At 38.4% G+C, this 25288-nt stretch overlaps 2 protein-coding genes across 6 annotated transcripts in view; both read left to right on the top strand.

Annotated features, from left to right (window-relative positions):
- Positions 1–24013, top strand: part of LOC125242361 (peroxidase-like) — a 74327-nt gene extending 50314 nt beyond the window's left edge. For all 4 annotated transcript variants that reach the window (XM_048151162.1, XM_048151158.1, XM_048151159.1 and 1 more), the window contains exons 10-13: positions 13273–13428; positions 14037–14157; positions 20668–20848; positions 22755–24013. In XM_048151162.1, the coding sequence (XP_048007119.1) occupies positions 13273–13428; positions 14037–14157; positions 20668–20848; positions 22755–22887 (591 nt within the window). In that variant the 3' untranslated portion in view covers positions 22888–24013. The remainder of the gene's footprint in view (positions 1–13272; positions 13429–14036; positions 14158–20667; positions 20849–22754) is intronic.
- LOC125242364 lies at positions 404–6718 on the top strand. 2 transcript variants are annotated; one of them, XR_007178858.1, is made up of 4 exons: positions 404–862; positions 1097–1293; positions 2201–2313; positions 6420–6718. XR_007178858.1 is itself a non-coding variant. In XM_048151167.1 (3 exons), the coding sequence occupies exons 1-3, from the start codon at positions 1036–1038 to the stop codon at positions 6430–6432; spliced, it is 384 nt and encodes a 127-aa protein (XP_048007124.1). In that variant the 5' UTR covers positions 410–1035; the 3' UTR covers positions 6433–6718. The 2 variants fall into 2 exon arrangements, 1 of the variants encoding a protein (XP_048007124.1); XM_048151167.1 differs by having other exon boundaries at positions 410–1293.
- Positions 24014–25288: the final 1275 nt, after the last annotated feature.

The raw sequence follows: 25288 nt of genomic DNA on the forward strand, positions 1-25288 counted from the left end.
TTGTAGAAAATTTTATGTACATATTTTCTGTTTGACATATTTTTTTGCTGTGGGCTACCGTTTACGAGTTATTTACGAAAAACTAAAAAAAATACTTTCAAGATCGAATGGCAGGGTACAGACCCCACCTCATGTCATGGCATTATTTTTCGATGGCTATTTAGACCCTCATATTTTACTGGTAAAAATGACAGATTGCCGCAAGAACCTTTTTTGGAATTTTTTTACCACTTTGCACTGTTCTGGCTCGGTGAAGGACCCGGCCAAATGATCTGGCATAAATACTATGCGACATCTGAGGAACTCTACTTTCACTTTTTAATAATTCCAGGTTGCCTCAAACACCTTTTATGGGCCCCAAAAATTAAATCTTTAATAATTCATAGCTCGATAAAGCCCCACTCCCCAGCTGCCAGACTTGCAGACCTGATGTTGGTTATGATCAGAGAAGCATCTGAGCACCTTTACAGGTTGCCTCAAGTACCTACTCCAAAATCCTGCCAGCTCTTGGAAGTCTTGGACCATTAATTGATCATTTCACGTAAATTAATATTTTCTTCTTTAAATACTTATAAATTATATGCCAGAGACTAATTACTAAGAGGGGCCGTTTCTTATCAAATACAACTTATTATACTGTTCGCCCGTATTAGGTTTACACCCTGTATATACCCGTCCTAGCGAAATCACGATATGCATTTTCGCCACTGACGGTAACGGAACTAAATAATATTAAATATAATTTTCCCTCGGTTTCTGAACACGGTTTTAGAGTTGGCAACCCCGGACCGCGACGCGACGCCATCTTTTATTTATTCTATCGTGGTGCGCGTCCTTCTGTGAGTTAGCTGACGGAAATATGGTGAGATTTGCTATTTAATTACCAATTTACAGCCTATGTGGCAGTTAACTGTTAGATAGTTTATTGTGGGACTAGGTTGGTTTGTGTAATATATCATATTACAGAAAAACGGCTCGTCACGTCGCGGGTAGCGCTTACGCCGCCTTCGCGCCCCACTTGAATCGACGACCTACATGTCGCATCCGCGAATTATTTTTAACATTATAAATCAATATATTTTTATACTGTGTTCAGGTTCAGGGTTGTTTTTGCCCATGCCCCATCATCTGCCGCGATCCTGGACAAGTTGGCGATCAACAACAGGATCCGGCCAGCGTGCAATGGCCAGTGAAGTCTATCCCAGTGCCTGTATTATTATCAAGTCATCACGCTGTCGTCGTCGGACTCGTCGGTTACAAATGACGCGGCAGATCTCTCTTAAGCTTAGAAAGGTATGTAGTTGCGCGTTCCATTTATACGTCTACTTTGATTTCCTTTTTGACTTGTGAATATTGTCGTGAGTTCGTGGCATAATAATTAGTGTTACTTAGTATTATCAAAGCTTGTAAAATCGTAAGTGACATACAGTTAATCTAGTACAGTTGTCGGTACGTAATTGCAAAGGTTGTATTTGGTTCTAATTTATCAACACAGAGTTGTTTTCAAGTTTCCAAGTAACTTGTTATTTACATGCATATAAATTTAAAGATAAACTGAATGTTTATGAAAAAAAAATAGTGTTTCTTTGTTCAGTGTCTGCTACTTTATAAAGTTGTAGTTATCCACCTACGTAAATACGTACAGATACAGAATCAGATTTATCGAATCTTTAGTGCCTCCGTCAGACATTTAGGGCCCAGTTAAGCATAAATTCATTTAGGGCCACTTGTACCAACTGCTTAACTCAAGGTTAGTGGGCTATCAACTGTCAAATTCCATATGAAATGGTGGGTTAGCCTCGGGTCAACCCTCCATTTTCGGTGGTGCAAGTGACCCTTAGGTATGTAGTCAGTTGTGATTGCCTGATATTACAACTTGACAATATAAAGCCGTCGAGGGTACAATATTTGTATCTTGTCTACAACATTTATTTTGTGTTTCATTGTGTACCAAGTATAAAAACGTCACGTCACGTAAATAGTCCAACATGACCCTTTGATAGTCCAAGCTCAGTTTAATTAACCCAAGAGATTTGTGTAAATTAAGCATTTGGGTTCATTTAATTGCTAATTATTTGTGTGTGTTCATAAATATTCCTGGGTTTTCTTATTAACTGTTTCTGCACCTCATTAACTAACACTGCATATTTGCTTCTCCCTGTTATTTTCACTTGCTTAGCTCACGCACCGGACATTTCAGATGGTTGTGGCGCAGTGCTCTGCTACTTCGTGCCACAGGCCATTCTCCAACTGCAGATCTATGTGTCAGCGCGACAGTGCACTCACTCACCTTGTTTGGCCCGGTGGAATTTGGTTAGCTTGCACATTTTACCCTTCTCTTCATTAATTTATTTCTGTATTTTCATTCAGTAAATACAAAATGTCAACAATGACAGTAGTGATAACAAGAGCGAGGATATTGACGAAGCAAAACTTAAATAGAAATTTCCTTTAAAAATAATCTGCCATATTTTTAAACCCAATTTCTATTTAAATCTCATTGAAATTTATAATGATCATAGGAGTTGACCGTGACGTCAGTCGACACGTTTTCGTTTAATTTCCATATCAGCAAATCATTCAAATTCGTTTTGAGAGTTCTTAAAAAGAAACTGATTTTACTAGAAGGAAAGTAGCCTATAATAAAAATGTATTGATAAATAATCATCTCAATCTCACATCATTTTTAGAATTCTATAGTCAACTAGCAATCCTTATAGTTTCGCCATGTCTGTCTGTCTGTCTGTCTGTCTGTCTGTCTGTCTGTCCGTCCGTCCGTCCGTCCGTCCGTCCGTCCGTCCGTCCGTCCGTCCGTCCGCGGATAATCTCAGTAACCGTTAGCACTAGAAAGCTGAAATTTGGTGCCAATATGTAATTATGTATATCAATTACGCCGACAAAGTGGTAAAATAAGAAGCGGAAAAAAATGTTTTGTTAGGGTAAAGTGGGGACTGATTTTTTTCATTCCAATCCCAACATGTGATATATTGTTGGATAGGTATTTAAAAATCAATACGGGTTTACTAAAATCGTTTTCTGATAATATCAATATTTTCGGAAATAATCGCTCCTAAAGGAAATAAAAACCGGCCAAGTGCGAGTCGGGCTCGCGCACAAAGGGTTCCGTAGCAGCAAATATAATAAACTTATTATGTCAATTTATACACCTGGTGAATGGAGCCTAAACTCTCCCGATATTTTGCCTTGTACTTTTATGTATGAATATTAATTAAACCAAAATTACAGTTAAATCAACCTATCTCAAAAACTATAAGAGATACTTTGATCAAACCAAAAATCGTTGAAAGAGTTAATTAGCATGCATCACCTCTATTTTTTTTAGAATTTTATACCCCGTAGTTATAAAAATAGAGGGGGGGGACATACTTTTTACGACTTTGAGAGCTGATATCTCAAAAACCGTTCACTTTAAGAAAAATGTTTTTTAGAAAACTTTATATCATTTTAAAAGACCTTTCCATTGATACCCCACACGGGTATGTACATCGAAAAAAAAATTTTCATCCCTCAGTTACATGTATGGGGGGCCCCACCCCCAATTCTTTTTTTTACTATTTAGTGTCATAATTTTGTAGCGGTTCATACAACACATATTCCCATCAAATTTCATCACTGTAGTACTTATAGTTTCCGAGTAAATCGGCTGTGACAGACGGACAGACGGACAGACGGACAGACGGACATGACGAAACTATAAGGGTTCCGTTTTTGCCATTTTGGCTACGGAACCCTAAAAAGTGTGTCCCCTCTCTAACTTTTGAACCATATGTTTAAAAAAAAAAAAATACAAATGTAGAACTTCACTCTAAGACCAAATTAAATTATTTCATAGGAAATATAGAATGCCTTGGTCATTTTTTCTTTGTATATGACATTTATTTCAGTTTATAATGTAGAACTTTATAAAGACTTTCTAGGAAAATTGTTTTGAAGTTGATAGGTTCAGTTGTTTTTAATAAAAAATACGGAAAACTACGGAACCCTACACTGAGCGTGGCCCGACACGCTCTAGGCCGGTTATTTTTACACTTTACTATGAATAACAAATCTCATAAGTCGATTAAATTTATTGTAGACTAGGGTGGTCCAAAAAAAATGTTTTTTATTGTTTGAGCTCCACATGGTTATTTCTACACGAAAACTTATTAAAATCATGTCAACCAATTTTGAGAACAATCAGACTTTATTTAGAGGTCGCTCAAAATAAAGCAATAATGCCATACTGAAATGTATGAAATGAACTTGACTAAAGAAAAAATCTTACATGGAGGTATTTTAATGGTTTAATTATATTTTTCCCTATTTCATTAGAGCTAAATAAAACATGAACCGGGCAGTTTGCAATGTTTTAATTATTTCGGTTTTTATTTTATTATAGGAGATATCCAATTTTAAATGTATCTTGAGCGACCTGTAAATAATGAGCAAATGGGTTAAAATTTGGTACATAAACTACTAATTCATAATAGAACAAAGGGAACCATGTGGAGAAAGGATTAGTCATATTTATTTTTCTTCCATACAAATGTGGACCACCCTATTGTAGACCATGTTTCAACAAATTTGAGAGCCTTGAATTCGCTTAGGGAACGCACTGACCTGTGGGTCACTCTTATAATATATATAGTTGTCCAAAAACTGGACAGTGTAACTAACGCCGTGTCTTGCGTGGGCGATGCGACGTATACGAAATCAAACCTTATCGATATGGAAGTGTGAGACGCGACGGCGACCGTCGCCCTCGCAAGACACGGCGTCACTAGCAATACTAGCATTAAGTGGAAAGAATAGTCTACTTTCCTTTTAGTCAATTCAGCGTGTGCTACTCTGCGGCGCGGCGGCGGCGGCGGCGCCTTCATAATGAACTTCAACTAACTATATGGTAAAATGATGTACGTAATTACGTATAACGTACAATATGTACGTATGATGTTTATGACTGCACCTATAGGGAGAAACGAAATAATGGGCTTTGATTGTATCAGTACTCATAGATAGAATCTACATTATTTACTTTTTTCTTATGGAAATTGATGTACAAATGTCGTTTATTATGTACGTATTGAAAAAATCATTACTTTCAGTAATTCCGCATTACACCTGAACCTTATGAGCTATTATGCCAGGTGTACAGGTAAGTGAGACGGAGATTTGTTCCTTCCACGCTCAAAGCCCATTATTTCGTTTCCCCCTATACTTAGGAGGCCTAAGCCGAAAAGCGCTATCTCAAACGAAAATCCATAATTAACTTATAAAGTATCTATAGGTATCTGTGGAATAGGTATCGAGACAAACCTTATTGGTTTAACGATACTATGTAAATTAATTAGAGATTTATGTTTGTGATTACCTAAATAAATAATAATATCACTGACGTTTACGTTTCCAAAATCATTTGGTTTTGAGACAGCGCCACTCGGCTTAGCAGGGCAGTATAGGTATAGTCATAAACATCATACGTACATATGCCGCCGCCGCAGAGTAGCACACAAATCAGCTTCTTTTTAAGTTTGCTAATTATGGAAATAGTACGACTTTCGTGTTTAGTGACGTCAACTCATTTAGGGTGCGTTGGGGCAATTTCGAACCACAGAAATGCTCATGGTAATTTCGAAAGGGGAACATTGATATGATGGAAATAATGGTGATTTTTCTGTGACTTTCGAAATTACCCCAATGTACGCTATCAGACATATTCAATAGAAATTTGATTTAAAAATAACTTTTGCCAATGTGTTTCTTATAATTATCTAATGCTTCATTTGTAATTTTGTATGGTATAAAATATTTTAAGTACAGGAAAATTCCATGTACAAAACCACACTGCAAAGTCTCCTCTTGAAGACTTATCAGTTTCTAAGAAATCGTGCAGACGTATTGGAGACTGTGCAGGATGAGAGCAGGCAAATAATAATAATTGGCTAGTCACCGCCTGCCTATTTTTTCATGTTTTTATAACATAATATGATCAAGGCAGGTGCCATAGTCTCCCATAGTACCGGTTACAAGTCCACCAGCAATTCAACCTAATAGCCCGGTTTCTTTTATTTACCTTTTTCTATCAATAGTTCTACACTAACCGGCGCTTGTCCTTGGGTGCATTACTATAGTGCGGACAGGGATAATCGCCGGGTAGTGTCACATTACATTTAGAGTAAATTGTCTAGAAAGCACAGCCGAAGCCAACAGCACAGAGGCCGTGCTGTTGGCTTCGGCCCCACACATGCCTCCCAAATGTCCGGGACCCCATGGTCCCGAGTACTGGAAAGGACAAACAAATAATCAATAAGTTAAATCATACAAAATAATTATCATAAATCCTTCATCTCATCAGCGGCAAACTCATGTTTCATGTGTACAATCAGAATTATAGATTGAATGAATTTATTTTTTTGCAGGTATGTCACTTGAGGCGAGGAGGACTTGAGAAGGTGCGTCTGCGAACGGCCTTAGTGACGCCTCTTCAGCGCGACGGGTGGTCTCCTCAAATATGAGAAGGAGCTCGGGTCCTGCGGGCTCTTAACCGTCGTAGTATTCACGCAGTGTTTTAAAATAGTGTTTGTGTGTATTATGATAACATTTATGTTCAATTCAAATGTCTAACTCTACATAAGTATTCATATCATTTTTCATTAGTATGGTGCTGTTTTTGCGGTCTGAAGAAAAAACTTTAAATAAAATAATTATGTTGTCTGTATATCCATGTTTTTGTTTTACAATCAATGATTTTTGTGTGAGGTATTTTTTAAGTTTGACTTTTTCGTTTATAGTTATTTTGATCATACATAATCATTAAAATTATGCTGGGTAGTATCTGTAAGCTGCGCACGGATCCGAACCTGTCGAGCGTACTCGCGCGCTAGCCTTTGGCTGTCGGCTTTTGGAGAGAATCTAGCTTGTTTCAATAGAATCGCGATCGAATCAAGCGAGTTCTCTTTGAACCGGCAGCTGGCAGCCGCACGAGGCTCGCTCAGGCTCACGCAGCTTGCAGAGCACCTTGCGGGCAGTTATATTTGTGACGTCCTACCAACCACAAAAATCACGTTCCCTGAAATATCCCTATGAAATATTGTGTGAACGGTTCACAAGTAACTTTCACAAAAGTTACCAGTGATTTGTTGACACAACATACCAAATATAATCATTTCCAGAAGTTTCAAATGAAACATTATGAGAGCTACTTTTAGGTACATTACATGCGTAACTTGCAAGGAACTTCATTAGAGTTATTAAAGCAATGTTATATTTGTAACGCATTGAAAGGTATCGGTGAAAAGTCAATACAATATACAACATCAAACTTTTTGGTGTATTATGAATGTAACATTGCCGCAATGAATAGCATATATGTTACGGACAAGTTGCATAATGTGCTATTGATGCAATGTACAAAAATGAACTTCTTAAAAGTTTTCGTCATAACTTTCTAGTAAGTTTATATTTCAATGTATCAGCAACATTGCTATTCAAAGTTATAGAAAGTTGTAAAAATCCGATCTGGGAAACTTACAGGGTTTATCTACAGCGCGGCCGAAAGCGTTTAACATCAATATGGCTCAAACGTTGCTCAAACGTTTCAAGCTTGCAATTGTAAGTTTCAAGCTCCCAGATGTAGCATTGAGCAATGTTACCGCAAGTTCTGCTTGCTTAACGGGGGTACAAAAAAGTAACTAGTGACACGTTCGGATTTCAAATATTCTTTGCACTCTTGTGGATAAAATGCGATTTTGCTATCTGTTTTTAAAAAATAAAAAAGTCCTTTCCGAGCTAGTGAGGTGAAAAATATAGTTACACTTTGGCGAATGCTGCCTCCGTGAGAGTCCCATGATACGCTCGGTATACCCCTTACATATATCCATTGGTTTCCGGAATGGGAAAAACATACAACCAATAGAATATATTTTTAACTGACCTCTTTGTCTATTTTCGCATTAAAAGTAAGTTTCTAATGGGGTGGCAACGCGCATGTGACACTGTTTGAGTTGCAGGCGTCCATAGGTTACGGTGACCGCTTTCCATCAGGCGGACCGTATATTTGTTTGCCACCGACGTTGTATAAAATTTATCGGAAAACATCAAAGTTGCTTAACTTGTAATATATGACGCCATTGACGTAGTCGTAATTACTTTATAGGCGAACGTGTTTTAAGCAAAACGTATGAGTAAGTTGTTGTCTACTTTCCGTGTCCTGCAACCTTGGCTGTCACGCTGTTTACTCGTGACTGACACAAGCGCGTGCATATGCTTAACTTACAATTTATATCGCAGAATTTATTCCTTTGTCTTATCTTTATAAGTATTTTGTCTATCTTGTCTTAAGGCGGCATTAAAATAGCTATATTTTTGATTTTAGATACAGTCACAATCTGATAATGGTGTAGGTATATCGGGGTGACCTACATGCTCGAAAATGATGAATAAAACCGGCCAAGAGCGTGTCGGGCCACGCTCAGTGTAGGGTTCCGTAGTTTTCCGTATTTTTCTCAAAAACTACTGAACCTATCAAGTTCAAAACAATTTTCCTAGAAAGTCTTTATAAAGTTCTACTTTTGTGATTTTTTTCATATTTTTTAAACATATGGTTCAAAAGTTAGAGGGGGGGACGCACTTTTTTTTCCTTTAGGAGCGATTATTTCCGAAAATATTAATATTATCAAAAAACTTATCTTAGTAAACCCTTATTCATTTTTAAATACCTATCCAACAATATATCACACGTTGGGGTTGGAATGAAAAAAAAATCCGCCCCCACTTTACATGTAGGGGGGGGGGGGGGGGGTACCCTAATAAAACCTTTTTTTCCATTTTTTATTTTTGCACTTTGTTGGCGTGATTGATATACATATTCGTACCATATTTACTGTTACTGAGATTATCCGCGGACGGACGGACGGACGGACGGACGGACAGACAGACATGGCGAAACTATAAGGGTTTCTACTGTTCCTAGTTGACTACGGAACCCTAAGAATGGTCTTAGTAGTCTTGATAATTTATTTTTTGTAAAGACCTTGGCCGATTTTATTTATCTGAGGACTGACTATCAAATGTCACTTTTTAATAATGCACATTCTAAACAAAATTAAAAAGAAAAATTTAAGTAACTACCTACAAGTAAGGTACCTACGTATATAAGTACACAGTGAGCTCCGAAATTGCATAGAGAAGTTATGAATGAATTAATTGATAAATTTGCCATGCACTTTTGCAGCTGACTTTACAAACGTGAAACGTTTATTTAAGGGGTCCATTGAGTTAGAAGTAATAACTAACAACGCCAAAGAACAGACAGCCCGCTGCCGTCCGGTGGACTGATAGTAAGCGCTTTTGAGTATTTTTAAGAGTAAATAAACAATGAACATTTTTTATGCGCTAATAATAAAGCCCCATTTATAGTGTTTTTAATATTATTGGGTACTATTCATCTTAAATTCAAATAAATCCAAGGTAAATTATACCCAATATTATAAAAAAGCATATAATATATGTGTTTATAATTAATTAATTAGCAACTAGGCACGCAAGTTGACAGGCAAAACTCGTATGAAAATCGGTTCGTTCCGATTCGTGCGATAATCGCACGTTCGAGAAAAAATGTCATACGAGAACCGGTTTAGACGAGTCGAGAAATGTTATGGAAATATCTCCCGAAAATTCTACTCTCCGTCTAAACTATTTCGCCTGGCGATAATCGCCTGGCGAGTCTCGCATACGATACTCGTATGCGAGTTTTTATTTCTCGCACTAATGTAAACGTTTTCGTACGATACTCGCCAGGCGATTATCGCATACGATAATGTCATACGAGTTTCTCGACCAAGACGGGCGAGAAACTCGTACCATCTAAATGGGGCTTAAGAATGGACGCATACCCATATATGACACCTATTGCTTTTATTTACAATTCAAAGCACTTACAATAGTGATATCATGTTTGTTTCAATGACTGTCAAAGGTTTTATGAATACCACCGTAATTTAAGAGGTCTTTCACGTGAAAAATAGCGAAATCGCAACCGAGCGCTTAATCATACCGTGTGTGGTATCAAATTAAAGGGATTTGCGAATAGTTTACATATAAAATATTATAGGACTTGTTTTACTTGGTCCAACAAAATATGAGAAAATGTCCAGAAGCGGTAATAATTATGACGGTGAAGGCTCGTTTTCAATAAATTGCCAAAAATATATAATACAAATTTATAATTACTAAAGCATAAAAGATCAAGTTTAGTAAACGTTGCAGATTAATTTTGTAAGAAATTACTTCGATGTTATGTAGGTTTTCAAAGAAATTGTCACTTAATTTTACGTGGTTCCTGAAAAAAAATTGAATTTGTTTACTTACTCTTTTTCAAAATCTTATAATAAAAATGTAGTCTGAGAAGATTGTAGTGCAGGATATACGTATTATAAATTAATCCGTTTCAGTATTCAAAATTGTCCAAATTTTACAAATAAGATCGGCTAATTCAGCGCTATTCGAGGGTTTTCCTAAACGTGCATCAGAGAAAAATTCATAATTAATTTAGTGAGTTAGTTTTCAAAAATCCCATCTGATAAGAATAAAAATAATAATATGCTCTAATTGAAACTTGAATTAAATATATCTCTTAGATAACGGAAAGTGTAGTATTTCACCGACTAAAACTATCCATTTTACATTTTGACTTTTTCTTGAAAGCACCCTTAATGCAAACTTCATTGATAACCATTGTTATTCATTGAAATTTAATGTTTAACATTTTTTTTATTCATTTAAGAATGCCAACATATTATACCTTATACCAAAGAGGATCGAGTATTATAGAGAGTTACTGTCAAAGTAAAATGTGTATTCACAGTGCATAGACTGTCATCTCTCGGCACACGCTTAAAACTTTTGAACCTCAGTTTTGACATTTTGGCCCATATTGTTAGCTTGATATGTTTTAAAATGTCAAATATTAATATTAGCGCCATCTAGCCGAGCGTTCCCCAAAGGTGTAACGCCATCTAGGCCAACGTACCTTTTTCTCTATGGCTTTGAGGTACGTTTTTTTCTTAGACTTTATCCGTCTATAAGGAGTTACATATGTCTTTGCCTTATACATATATAAACAGTATGGTTGCTGTGTAGAATTACCTAAAAACTGTTGTTAATAATGCAAGTAATTAACCATCATGTTAATTCGTCTAACAGCATACTATCTTTGATTTAGTTAAAGTATCTAGACCACTTATTAGACTATTTACTAGTAAATATGTAGTAGTATAGTATAATTTTATCGCACAAAAAATGTATGTAAGTAAAGTATACACCCTATTTTATTGAATTCCGTTAACTTTAAGGGAAGGTTCTTTATGTCAAATACTATTAATTTCTCTAAGAAACTAGCGTCCAAACTCTTACGGTTATCGAATTATTTAAAAAAATAATTTGTTCAGACTTCTGAAGATAGCTTCGTTGTACGCGTGAAACTTTGCGTTCAGTATTCAAGTAGGCGCTAATACTGCGCCGCTATTAATATTTTGTATACCTACCCGCCCCTTGCACTTTTTCTAACTAATCATGTAAGACGCTCGTCGTCAATTAAATAGTTTTAAAATATAATTTTGGGTTTTAATCATCGTATTAAGGCTCCGTAATGTACACTACGATACATAATTTAATTACTAAACACGTGTGTGGCATCCCTTACCACTTCCTTATGTTTATGGAGATTAGAAATATAAGGAGCGAAAGCTTTAAGTATCAGAAGTGCACATATAAAAGAAGAGATAGGTGGCGCTGCAATCGCAGGTGCATAAGGGTTTGACAATCTCTTTGCCTTCTCGGTAGTGACCCCGCCTACGGAGCAAGAGGTCCTGGGTTCAAATCCTGATGAGACCTTTTTTAGGGTTCCGTAGTCAACTAGGAACCCTTATAGTTTCGCCATGTCTGTCTGTCCGTCCGTCCGTCCGTCCGTCCGTCCGTCCGTCCGTCCGCGGATAATCTCAGTAACTGTAAGCACTAGAAAGCTGAAATTTGGTACCAATATGTATATCAATCACGCCAACAAAGTGCAAAAATAAAAAATGGAAAAAAATGTTTTATTAGGGTAGCCCCCTTACATGTAAAGTGAGGGCTGATTTTTTTTTCATTCCAACCCTAACGTGTGATATATTGTTAGATAGGTATTTAAAAATGAATAAGGGTTTACTAAGATCGTTTTTTGATAATATTAATAGTTTCGGAAATAATCGCTCCTAAAGGAAAAAAAAGTGCGTCCCCCCCCTCTAACTTTTGAACCATATGTTTAAAAAATATGAAAAAAATCACAAAAGTAGAACTTTATAAAGACTTTCTAGGAAAATTGTTTTGAACTTGATAGGTTTAGTAGTTTAATTTTGAGAAAACTACGGAACCCTACACTGAGCGTGGCCCGACACGCTCTTGGCCGGTTTTTATTTTTTTCTACTAATATTTTTCTTGAATCATTTTATTTTTTTAATGTCCAAAAATATTTTGTTTTGTTACAACTTTTCGAAATTTCATTCGCAAGACTTACAACATTACCGAAGAATCCTAAGATGGGGCAAACAATGTAAAAGGGCTTAAGTTAACATTTCTATGAATAAAACAATAAATAAACACATATAAAATACACAAAAAGAAAATTAATGTATAAAAAAAACAAAAAGCAAAAGAGATCGCTGTCAGAATCGAACCCGAGAATATCTGCGTACGAAGCCAGCGCACTACCACGGGACTACTTCTTGACTTGCTCAGTCTGACGAAATCAGCCTAGAGAAAAGAACGTCTAATGTCATCTCACATCGCTGATCATTGAGCGAGACATGCGCTCCAAGCGGAGAGATTTGTACAAGGCCTCAGCCGGTCATTTTTGCGACTGTTCTACTTCGACAGACTTTCCTCCTTATCTCTAGTCTCCCTGCTTATGTTATTTGTTTTGACATTTGCCGTCAGACGCTTGACACTTACTTTAATGTTATGATTAAGGTCCTCTCACAAATTAATTCATTTATTATGTATGGAAAGGAAAAAAAAATGTTTTTCGAATTTAACGAAAAGCGATATTACAGGGTGGTTCCTGGTGATGAACCTAACTGCGTGTCGAATTTAACGGAAAACAATAAACACACGGTGTATAAAGTACATAGGCGAATTTATCCCTGTATACACACATGTACATTGTGAGTGATAAGAAATACAGCTAGTCGAACAGAAGCCTCGTATATGAGTTTTTAACTCTTGTTTGTTACTCCACAGGTGCGACAAGGTTGGTTAGGCGGACTGGACGCGTTGGCACTAGATGTCCAGCGCGGCCGCGACCACGGGCTGCCCGGCTATGCAGCATACCACGCGCTCTGCGGCCTGCCGCCCGCAACTACCTTCCAGCACTTCACCGACGTCATCCCACAAGAGGTCAGTGTCAGGCCAGCCTCGCGTGTACGACCACGTCTGCCGGGCTACGTCGCTTAACGCGTTTTCACATATTTGCGATCCGATATCGGATGTAGGACGCCACCAATATCAGATCAGATTGGATCATGTGAAAACGCTCTTAGATACACTTCTATTCAAAGGGTTAGTTACGTGACAAACCTACCAGCACCGTTGGTATAATGCCTCAGGCTTAATTTTCTTATGTGATCCAGGGCTGATCTAGCTTTTAGACTCCCCGCGTAGGCCCAACCTCGGCTCCAGCGGGGGGAGGTAAAGTGATCAATTTGTTTGTTCAATCCCAAAGGGACGGGGTCATGACCCCTTGCCGGATCCGCGCTTGATATACACACATGTTCATCTAAATAATAAAAGAAAATACTGACTGACTGACTGATTGACATATCAACTCACAGCCGAAACCGTTGGTCTTAGAGATTTCAAATTTGCTCGTAGGATTTTTCAAAATTCACATCCTAAGGGCGTGAAATGGGGGTCCAAAGTTCTACGTTTGAATTTACTTTTAGTACGTAGATGAAGCCGCAGGTAAAAGCTAGTAGGTTGATGTAACAATTCCTATGTGTTCACAGGTGGTCGACAAGCTAATGGAGGTTTATGAGCATCCCAACGACGTGGATCTGGTCGTGGGCGCCATGGCCGAGACCCCTCTGCCGGGCTCTTCCTTCGGACCTACCTTCACGTGCCTTATCAGTACGTATTATTCTCATACTGGCTCTTCTTCGGATTATTTTTATTCTAAAACTGTATTTTAATGTTTGCGACGAGATGAGATAGGTTTTGCGTGTATTCTCAGAGATGACTGACTTATTAGCAACCGACAAGTATGATTTTGTTAGTTATAAGAAATTACTACGTAAATTATTTTTCACCACACCAAGGCACTTTTGATAAGAATACCTTAAGTACGAGTATTATATTATATGTGTCTGAAATCTGAAGTGAACGGATGAGAAAGTTGCATTTCATTCACAAGAGTACAAAGTAATTTGATACAAATTTTAACTTGATGCCCGAAGCTGGCGGATGGAATTGAAATGAAATGAAATATTTATTTTCCAAGTAGGCATATTACAATGCGCATATGAACGTCAAATAAAGCTACGCCGGCTCTAACCCTACTCCTCAGCCTGGAGAAGATTTCAGTCCCCCCTTAGTTGGAGAGGGTAAACACTATGGGACCAGCAAGACACTCGGAAAGAAATTGATGTTGTGAATTGATTTTTAACCCCCGACGTAAAAACGAAGGGGTGTTATAAGTTTGACGTGTCTGTCTGTCTGTCTGTCTGTCTGTCTGTCTGTCTGTCTGTCTGTCTGTCTGTCTGTCTGTTTGTCTGTGTGTGTGTCTGTCTGTGGCATCGTAGCTCCCGAACGGATGAACCGATTTCGATTTAGTTTTTTTTATTTGAAAGCTGTGTTAGTCGGGAGTGTTCTTAGCCATATTTCATGAAAATCGGTCCACTAGGTCGCGGTCGGGGGTTTTTTCAAAATTTTAATAAAGTATTAAGAGAGCCTTTACCAGTTGGTGTGGTGGAAACTACTATTACGTATCTACTACATGCTTGTATTCCCGCGCAGCAGTTCAGCGCTTGCTCGGTAACAAAACATTGTTACCGAGCAAGCCCGGTTCGGTTGTTCTGATTCTCTTTCTTGGAGCCTGGCTTTATTGAAGGAACACTTGCTTCTTGGCTGTAAGATTAGCTGATATTATGTCTCCCTTTTCCTTATTCCAATGTTTTGAGTAAGGTTTTTAAACATTAAATAAAACTATTTAGATCGCGTGTAAAGAATTTATAATATATTCCGACGTTTCGAAAACCTTCGCAGCGTTCGTAGTCAACTAGTGGCTCGAGCGTTATAACCTTATAACCTAATATTATATGCGACCCATAGTTTTATATCAGACAATATTGAGGTTTTTATTGTTGATTTTTCCTTATCTATGTGCAAATATTTGTTCAAAATACATTACCTAAGGTGGATAATAATTCACAAAATAACAAAAAAAGTGTCATGAAAACAACTTAGACACGCATACAAATTGTTAGTTTAAATGACTTTATAAATGGTTATCGCCAAACAATGGCATTGTCTGCAGCAAAGCTTTCTATTGTTTGCTCGGCGACAAAACAACGAAAATGAAAGGCACTGTTTTAATGGAACAATTACTTGCCATGTTGTATGTTTGAGTACGCTGTTCAAATATTTTGTCGTTCGTCGTATAATATTTATTTTGCATGTTTTATTAAATTAGCGTAACAATAATAGCCTGAGACCGGTAGGTACGATAGTTTTGAAAATAATTCTATAACAGTAGTTTTATTTCATATACAGCGCTTAATCGCAATTTAAAAAACCTATATTTTCGAATCCACCAATAGTTTGGAATGGAAGATATTAAAAAAACGGCAACTATTTAAATGAGCACCAAAAAAAGTTTTGGTACCCCAACCATTGCGACCAAAAAAAGTAGATGAACACCAAAATAATGTTACTTAAAATTATACAACTGCCACCAGTTTTAGTAAACCGTTTACATTAAATAGTAGCACCAAAAATAGTAAATGAGCACCAGATTTTGAGCCCCAAATTAATGCACTTTTGTAACCTAAATAAATAATGGATTACCAAAAAATATGCATATAGGTATATTACCAAATATAATAACACCAAATTTAGTAGCTCCTCACGATAAACCCCCTGCACACCGCACCTCATACACAGCGCTTTTGACCAGTCTCATGAGACAGCGAAGCGATCCATAAACAGACGAACTGCTCCTAAAAAGTGGGTTAGGTTAGGTTAGAACTGCGACCAGCATACAAACGAACTGCTACCAAAAAGTGGTTAGGTTAGGTTAGAACTGCGACCCCTACACAGACGAACTGCTACTAAAAAGTGGGTTAGGTTAGGTTAGAACTGCGACCTCCACACAGACGAACTGCTACCAAAAAGTGGGTTAGGTTAGGTTAGAACTGCGACCCCTACACAGACGAACTGCTACCAAAAAGTGGGTTAGGTTAGATTAGAACTGCGATCCATACACAGACGAACTGCTACCAAAAAGTGGGTTAGGTTAGGTTAGAACTGTGACCCACACACAGACGGACTGCTACCAAAAAGTCGGTTAGGTTAGGTTAGAACTGCGACCCCCCACAAAGACAAACTGCTACCAAAAAGTGGGTTAGGTTAGGTTAGGTTAGAACTGCGATCCATACACAGACGAACTGATACCAAAAAGTGGGTTAGGTTAGGTTAGAACTGTGACCCACACACAGACGAACTGCTACCAAAAAGTCGGTTAGGTTAGGTTAGGTTAGAACTTCGACCCCCCACAAAGACAAACTGCTACCAAAACGTGGGTTAGGTTAGGTTAGAACTGTGACCCCTACACAGACGAACTGCTACCAAAAACTGGGTTAGGTTAGGTTAGAACTGCGATCCATACACAGACGAACTGATACCAAAAAGTGGGTTAGGTTAGGTTAGAACTGTGACCCACATACAGACGAACTGCTACCAAAAAGTCGGTTAGGTTAGGTTAGAACTGCGACCTGTATACAGACGAACTGCTACAATAAGTGGGATTGGTTAGGTTAGAACTGCGACCCCCCACAGACTACTTTTAGGCCAATAGTATTTGAGTATCATTTTGTAATAAAATGCGGTAACAACATTGGTGCTCATTAATTATTTTTGGGTTGACAACGATTATTTTGGGTGTTATGTACTTTAATAGCACGGCAAAATCTTACAATTTTGGTTTCCATTTACATTAAAAGGTGTTTTAATGTTGGCGATCATTTTACAATTTTTGGGTAATTAGTTATTATTTCATTAACAAAAGTTACAATATTTGGTTATAATTTTTCATTAAATTGGTACACTGATTTTGGTGCTCATTTACTAAAATTGGTGCTAGAATGGATTTTATTTGGTGTGAAATGTTACTAAATTAGGTGCTCAGTTAAACATAAGCCTAAAAAAACTACGCCCAGAAAATAAGCGTTTTCTTTCAGCAAAATACCTCACAGTAATTTAATGGTGGAAACATGTAGAAAAAAATCAGTTTTAAGTTTACAACCCGAAGCCACCTAAACATATGACGGGAAATAAGACTATTTTTATTGGTAAGTATAGGATTTTTGAATTTTGTCTAACGTGCTCTAGAGCTGATATAATAACAGATATTTTTAAGCAGAAATGAATAGCACATAATATTTCAGATATTTAACATATAAAAACCACCAACATATTTATATGGAAATAAAAAAATCTAAATATTTGGCCGGGCAAATTCGAAACAGTTAATACTACGAGGTTGACTTTTATTGTCCCTATTTAACAATATTAACAGCATAATGATAATCCACCCAATAAGTTTGACCTTTATTTAATACTTTAATTTAATAATATATTTACATTTTTTGCGTGGTTTGGTTTGGACCTTAGTGTCTTACATTTAGGAATCCATATGGCAAACCACCACGCCAGTGGAGCTGGGCCGAGAGTAGGTGATGAGCCGTGTCGCATGCTTTTTATTCTGTTCTTCTATTACACATTAACGTAAATGAGGAGGCACACTGACATTTTACCCCGCCAGGCGGCGCCTAAGCAAGAGTCTAGGCATGTCACTGTCATTGATATGTGAGAGAGAGAAAAAACATAATTATCAGCTTCTCGCTCTCACGTCTCACGGACTAATAGGGTGGCGCCATCTGTCATATCCTTTGAGTGTTCCTCCTCATTACATGCCTGTTTCTACATAAGTAATATTTTAGATTAAAAACAGACGTTTCCCGCCGATAATAAAGTCAAAAGTAATTAAAAAAATTACATATTTATTTTAGGCATGCGATTTGACAGTCATCGAAAGGAGTATATACTTGTCAGTACATACATCTATATCACGTTTTTATCTTCTACCATTTGACAGATCTCCGTCATCTTGTGAAATGTATTCTTCCATTCTTCAGAATCGTTGAAGCAACGCTTGTTACAAACACGCGAAAGCTATGCAAAGTCTAATTTCGACCCATTTGTCACGGCCAGGTATAGTATAGCCCCGGCGATTATCGTTAGACTTAAAAGCCACAGGTCAGGAGTTCAAATCTCAGTCGTCGCATACGTAGATATTACAGCTTTTTTAATTCATTTTTTAATGTTTTATTTAAATTATAAGTTGATGAGTACAAGCTACTGCAATGACATTAAATACAAGGACGCAAAATTCATAACAAAAATGTTTTAAAAATCTGGGTCTAAATTGCATTTATAACATTCTTGTTGATGCTAATAACGTTAACTTCTTATCTGCTTAGGAAAAAATCGTTCATGCCATAACCAACTTAGTGTATAAAGACCTAATTATCAAAATTGCAAATGGAACTGCGACACACTATAAACTCTTTATCAAAATACCTTTTGTCATAATATGCTCAAATGACTTATGTCAAAATGAATTGCGAACGAATATTGAATGAATGGAGCCGCTACCAATATATAATAAGTATGTAGTTATTAGATATTTCCAATTTATTCCATAATTAGAAATACCTAAAAAAGGCCGCACATTTACTTCTTCATTACATAAACTTTAAAAATACCCTACTGTATCATCTTTATCTTGGTCACTGGAAGGATACAAATTAAAATATTTTCTATGAAAATAATTAAATTCGACAGCAGACACCCCAAAGGTTAATCGGATTTATTTATTATAGGCATTTGTTTTAAATTAAATACCAGTGCGCTTTTTGCTACTACGAAGTATCATTCACAAAACTAGGTGGTTTCTTAATGTGTTATAAAGGTCATAAATTAAAGTAGTCGAATTTAAAACAAAAGTCCTGATACTATTTTCGACTGATTTTTAGTGAATTAAAATAATCTTTTTTTAAATTATATTATACGTTATTATATTATACGAAAACTATACCAAATTACCAAACTTAAATTTTGGTGACATAAAAAGTACTGTTATAGAATTAAGTTATTTTCCCAGTAGTAGCAAGAGCGGATAGCTCTTGGGGTATAGGCATTTACGCACAAGTTGACATAAGTACAATGAATGCACTTTTCATTGTTAGCACGATTGATAGGAATTCCGATGTCGTTTCAGTTTTACTTTATTTTCTGTTTCTGCCTCTTACTATTAAGTAATCCCAGATACCCATATGCCTCCTAAAATTAAGTTTTTAGTTTAATAAACATGTTTTAAATTAATAATTATCTGAAACGTTTCGCCTTTTCGTTTTTTTTTAACTAGCCCAATTCTTTAATTCAGGCAGGCAAGTATGGTCGCGCGATAAATGATAAAACATCAGCACAGTATAAAGCAGTAATAACTCTTCTAACAAACTTCACTCCGCGCGGTGTGTCGAAAACTACTCTCCATATGCACCGAATACATGCGAAACTGGTAAGTATTGGGCTGGACAGTCGGGGCCGCGTTCGCGCGCTGTGTTGACGTGTTGAGTTCGGGAAAAAATGACGTCACCACCGAAGACATATTTTCGTTACTGTAGTGTTTATAGGTGTATGGAGAACAGTTCTCAAAATGCGGAAATGTCAGAATGTTCTTTAGAATTCCTAGACACCCAGAAAAGTAAGTGGTTGTTATATTTTTGCAGTGTTAGGTACATTATTGCTTACGTAAATGGCGTAAAAGTGAGATTTAAAGCTAGAATGACACATTAAAATCAATAAGGATTTATCTGTAACGACATTTAGGTAGATGCTGCGATCTATCTAGCTCGAAAGTTTGGTACCTACTTAAATATTGTGCAAACATCTATTCAAACATTTTATGTTAATACGATTTCGTCAGCAAACACGTACTTGAATCTTTATTAGATAAAAAGGTAGAAAGAGCGTTGGTACTAGCATAGCGCCATACACAGTTACTACGAGTAGGACGGTAGCACAGGTACAACCCTGCGTGACCTTGCGCAGTAGTAACGACCGCGTCGCCGCTGCCGGAGATTAACTACTGATTTATCCTTATACTGTGACATCAGGCCGTCCCTATCACACTATTTGTAAATGCGATAGAGACGGTCCGATGTTTTGTCGTTTATCGTGCGACCATGATTGCCTGGCAGATTAGCACACAAAATTTTACGCATCCTCACCTTATTTATCTTGCTTTAGCAACTCATTGGTAAAGTGACTGATAATAAAACTATCATTAATCTTTAACAGAGGAGCAACTGTGGCGCACGCGCTCCGGAGACCGTTACTTCTACTCGCACGCAGACGAAGCCGGCAGCTTCAGCAAGCGGCAGCTGGCCGAGCTGAAACGCGCCTCGCTCGCGCGCCTGCTGTGTGACAATGGTGGCCTTACCGCAGTACAGAGGAACGCCTTCCAGCCGAGCTCGCCCAGGTAATATACTCACACTTCTACTCTCACTCAGTCGAAGCGGGCAGCTTCAGCAAGCGGCAGCTGGCCGAGCTGAAACGCGCCTCGCTCGCGCGCCTGCTGTGCGACAACGGCAGCCTTACCGCTGTACAGAGGGACGCCTTCCAGCCGAGCTCGCCCAGGTAACATACTCACACTTCTACTCTCACTCAGTCGAAGCGGGCAGCTTCAGCAAGCGGCAGCTGGCCGAGCTGAAACGCGCCTCGCTCGCGCGCCTGCTGTGCGACAACGGCAGCCTTACCGCTGTACAGAGGGACGCCTTCCAGCCGAGCTCGCCCAGGTAACATACTCACACTTCTACTCTCACTCAGTCGAAGCGGGCAGCTTCAGCAAGCGGCAGCTGGCCGAGCTGAAACGCGCCTCGCTCGCGCGCCTGCTGTGCGACAACGGCAGCCTTACCGCTGTACAGAGGGACGCCTTCCAGCCGAGCTCGCCCAGGTAATATACTCACACTTCTACTCTCACTCAGTCGAAGCGGGCAGCTTCAGCAAGCGGCAGCTGGCCGAGCTGAAACGCGCCTCGCTCGCGCGCCTGCTGTGCGACAACGGCAGCCTTACCGCTGTACAGAGGGACGCCTTCCAGCCGAGCTCGCCCAGGTAATATACTCACACTTCTACTCTCACTCAGTCGAAGCGGGCAGCTTCAGCAAGCGGCAGCTGGCCGAGTTGAAATGCGCCTCGCTCGCGCGCCTTCCGTGCGACAACGGCGGCCTTACCGCTGTACAGAGGGACGCCTTCCAGCCGAGCTGGCCCAGGTATCATACTCACACTTCTACTCGCACGCGCACGAAGCCGGCAGCTTCGGCACGCAGCAGCTGGTCAAGCTGAAATGTGGGCTCACTACCGTGCAGAGGGATGCCTTCCAGCCGAGCTAACCCAGGTAATATACTCACACTTCTACTCGCATGTAAACGAGGCGGGCAGTTTCTGCAAGCGGCAGCTGGCCGAGCTGAAACGCGCCTGCTGTGCGACAAAGGCGGCCTCACCGCCGTACAGAGGGACGCCTTCTAGCCGAGCTTGCCCAGGTAACATACTCACACTTCTACTCTCACTAAGTCGAACCCGGCAGCTTCAGCAAGTGGCAGCTGCCCGAGTGCCGCGACAAAGGCGGGCTCACCACAGTTCAGTAGGATGCCTTCCAACCGAGCTTGCCCAGGTAACATACTCACCTACTCGCACCGGCTTTAGAGGGACGCCACCTAGCCGAGTTCACCCTGGTATAATACCGCTTCCGATTACGACCCTAAATAAACTTTATCTGAAGTATCATGTGTATGTGTTGGCTACACTATTACGTGTGACACAAAAGTTGATAAATTTTAGACACTGTTGTTGTTAGGCTTAGGATAAATTTAAAAGTGGAAAATATCTGTCTGAGACTTGAACTCACGGCCTCTGGACCCAAGGCAGACATTTTACACTTTTAAATTTATTCTAAGCCTAGTGGCATCGATTGCAGACGTTTCTGCTAATCAGAAGTTAAAAACTGCTGTTGTTGACGGTAGAATGCTAAGATAACCTACTGCCATTAGGTATCAACATGACAACAACACCAACTCTCGACGTCTTTCGGGGGCTGTATTCTTGAGATTTTACGATTTAGAATTCTTTAGGTACACTACACAAGAGTGTTTCCAATCGCTTTCTCTACGACGCCACTGAAACGCCTAGGTATAAGATAACTAATGCAATTTATTTAAATTTAGAATCACTAATGTTTTTTGAATTATTTTAATAAATGTGAATACAATTCTAAATAATGGTAATCAAATTTAGTGATTTCATACACCTTGAGACCCTTTGAACGGCACGTTACCGTAAACTGGAGCACACGAAGGTTGACAATTTGTTAATGATGTTTGTCTTTTCAGCAACCCCAAAGTTCCTTGCGACGAGATCAAGAAGGTGAACCTGGAGGCGTGGCAGGAGGCGCCGCAGCCGGACCTGCTGTCGCGCACCACCAAGTGGATCAAGACGCGCGTGGCCTCCGACCGCACCCGCTAACTGCACGGCGACTGCACGACTGCAACTGCGTCGACGTTGCGACGGGCCTGTAGCCGTACTTAACCTTGGGAACCAATCTACTAATCAAGACACCTATATTGTCTCGTTCTCAATCAATCGTCGCCTCGTCTTGTGTGCCCGTGCAATATTTATTAGTATTTACGCAACGTGTCTGCCTTAAACAGTTTTTTAAGTAGGTAGTGATCTTGGGTTGTCATAGTCGTACGATTTTTCATAGATGTCTAAGCGAAAATGTATCATAATTTAGACAAAATTTGAGTGAAATTTGCTTTGAAAGTGAGTCTAAATTTTGTTCCGAACCGCAGTACGGAAAGTTCTAGTAGAGACGTTCAGTATTTGTGTATAAAATAAATTACTCGTCTAGGAATAAGTCAGTGCCACGTCCTACCCCTAGTGCAGCGGCTGTGATAGTGGCGGCTTCTTGTATTAGACCCATATGTTAAAAGGTCTAGGGAGCTGCTTAAAACTGTGAAAAACCCATTTAAGTAGTTTCTAAATTTACAAAGTTTAAATTATTTTTAATACCAGACAACTTTTTCACTTATTTTGATTAAGTAGTTAGATATATTCACACTATGTAACAGCGTACTGTGCGCTTTGCACAGTGTTGGAATAATCATTCATAATTAGGACGGTTCTTCGTAGTTCATTAAATATTAATACTCATTGAGGTAAATTATCATCCCATCAAAAGCATAATTAGTTTTATATAAATATCACTTAATATAAAAAGGCACATAATTGATGCTTTACAGCTGAATTGATGACATCGAAAATTCTAATTTTATTTTTAACTGACGGCCTTTCGTGGCCAATGCCAAAGACTGGAATGCAATTCATTGCGTTTATCGAATTTCAATTTAGGATATAACCCAGACGCCTGAATCTTAGCTTGCATTTCCACGTCTAGCGCCGTCGTCTGTTCCGACTAAGATTTAGGGCGTGTCTGAATAGAAGACTTAATATAGTTTAAGGTGTTAAACGGATGAGACGAAAGTTGGGGAAATAGTGAAAAATAAAATAAAATTAAGAAACGCAAAGCATTAGTAAGACACTGATTACACTAGTAGTTATAAAAGTAAAACCAATTTTGATTTAAATTTTTGAATTGTCAATGATACTATACATTCATGTATACGTATTCTAGGTACTTTGTCCACTCAGTCTTTTTAGGGTTCCGTACCTCAAAGAGGAAAAACGGAACCCTTATAGGATCACTCGCGTGTCTGTCTGTCCCTCTGTCACAGCCGATTTCTCCGAAACTACTGAACCGATTTACTTGAAATTTGGCACACGTATGTAAACCTGTGGCCCAAAGACGGACATGTAATTTAATTAAATGAAATTTAATCACAGAGGTCACTTTTGGGGGGTAAAATTGAAAATTAAAAATCAAAGTTATTAAAACTATATTGTGTTACATATCAAATGAAAGAGCATTTTATCAGCATCTGAAATATATTTTTTTTATATTTTTTGTTTTGGTAATTTAGAAGTAATTTAAGAAAATAAGCAAAAAATGACCGTTCCCCCCCCCTTATCTCCGAAACTACTTAGCGTAAAATTTTCAAGAAAATTCACGAGATAGCCCTCTCCCTGTAGATTACAGGAAAACCTATTAGAAATCTACAGTCAAGCGTAAGTCGGACTTAAGAGAAAAAAACTCAGATTACGAATTTCACTCACTGCCGCTGCAAGTAGTTACTAAACGTCTTAAAATTGGGTAAGCGAGTTGGACAGGTATAAAGAAATTCATTTCTGTCTTTTTCTTTTTAGAACTTGTTCAATTTTTTTTTCATTTGTACAAAATGACTTAAGTTCCTACTAAAAAGGAGGCGCTTAAGACCGTTTATAAATTGACTGAGCAAAATTTTATTCAAATCGGTACAAAAAAAGGTGTCTGTTGACGAAAACATAGAATTTGTGCCACCGAAAGCCCAAATCTGAAGTCCATTTTGCTCTATCTCTTATCGTTTCCGAGATATATACGTAAAGTCTTGAAAGTGCGAAACGTTAACTTTGCCATCATAGTCGTTCAGGCGCTCATGAGTTCTTTGTATGGAAAAGTCGAAAACCGACTCGCACTTGACCAATGTTCATAGAACGTTGTGGTTTTTTTTATTAGCAAAAGTGACTTAAGCGCCTTCAGAAGTGCAGGTGCTTAAGACCGTTTGTAAGTTAAAGTTAGCTGTGATGGCTCAACGAAGAAAGAAGATTTCAATATCCTACTTATACATATTTCATTAATTTAACTATACAGTTTTTATTACTCAAGCCAAGCGTTACGTTAGCTATTGCTATTGAAAGGAAAACTTGTGTATAAAGCTTGAAACAACTGATAAGCCGATGGCTTGCGTGGGCAACGGTCGCGCGACGGCGA

The sequence above is a fragment of the Leguminivora glycinivorella genome, chromosome 2, assembly GCF_023078275.1.
Source record: "Leguminivora glycinivorella isolate SPB_JAAS2020 chromosome 2, LegGlyc_1.1, whole genome shotgun sequence".
Classification (NCBI taxonomy): Eukaryota; Metazoa; Arthropoda; class Insecta; order Lepidoptera; family Tortricidae; genus Leguminivora; species Leguminivora glycinivorella.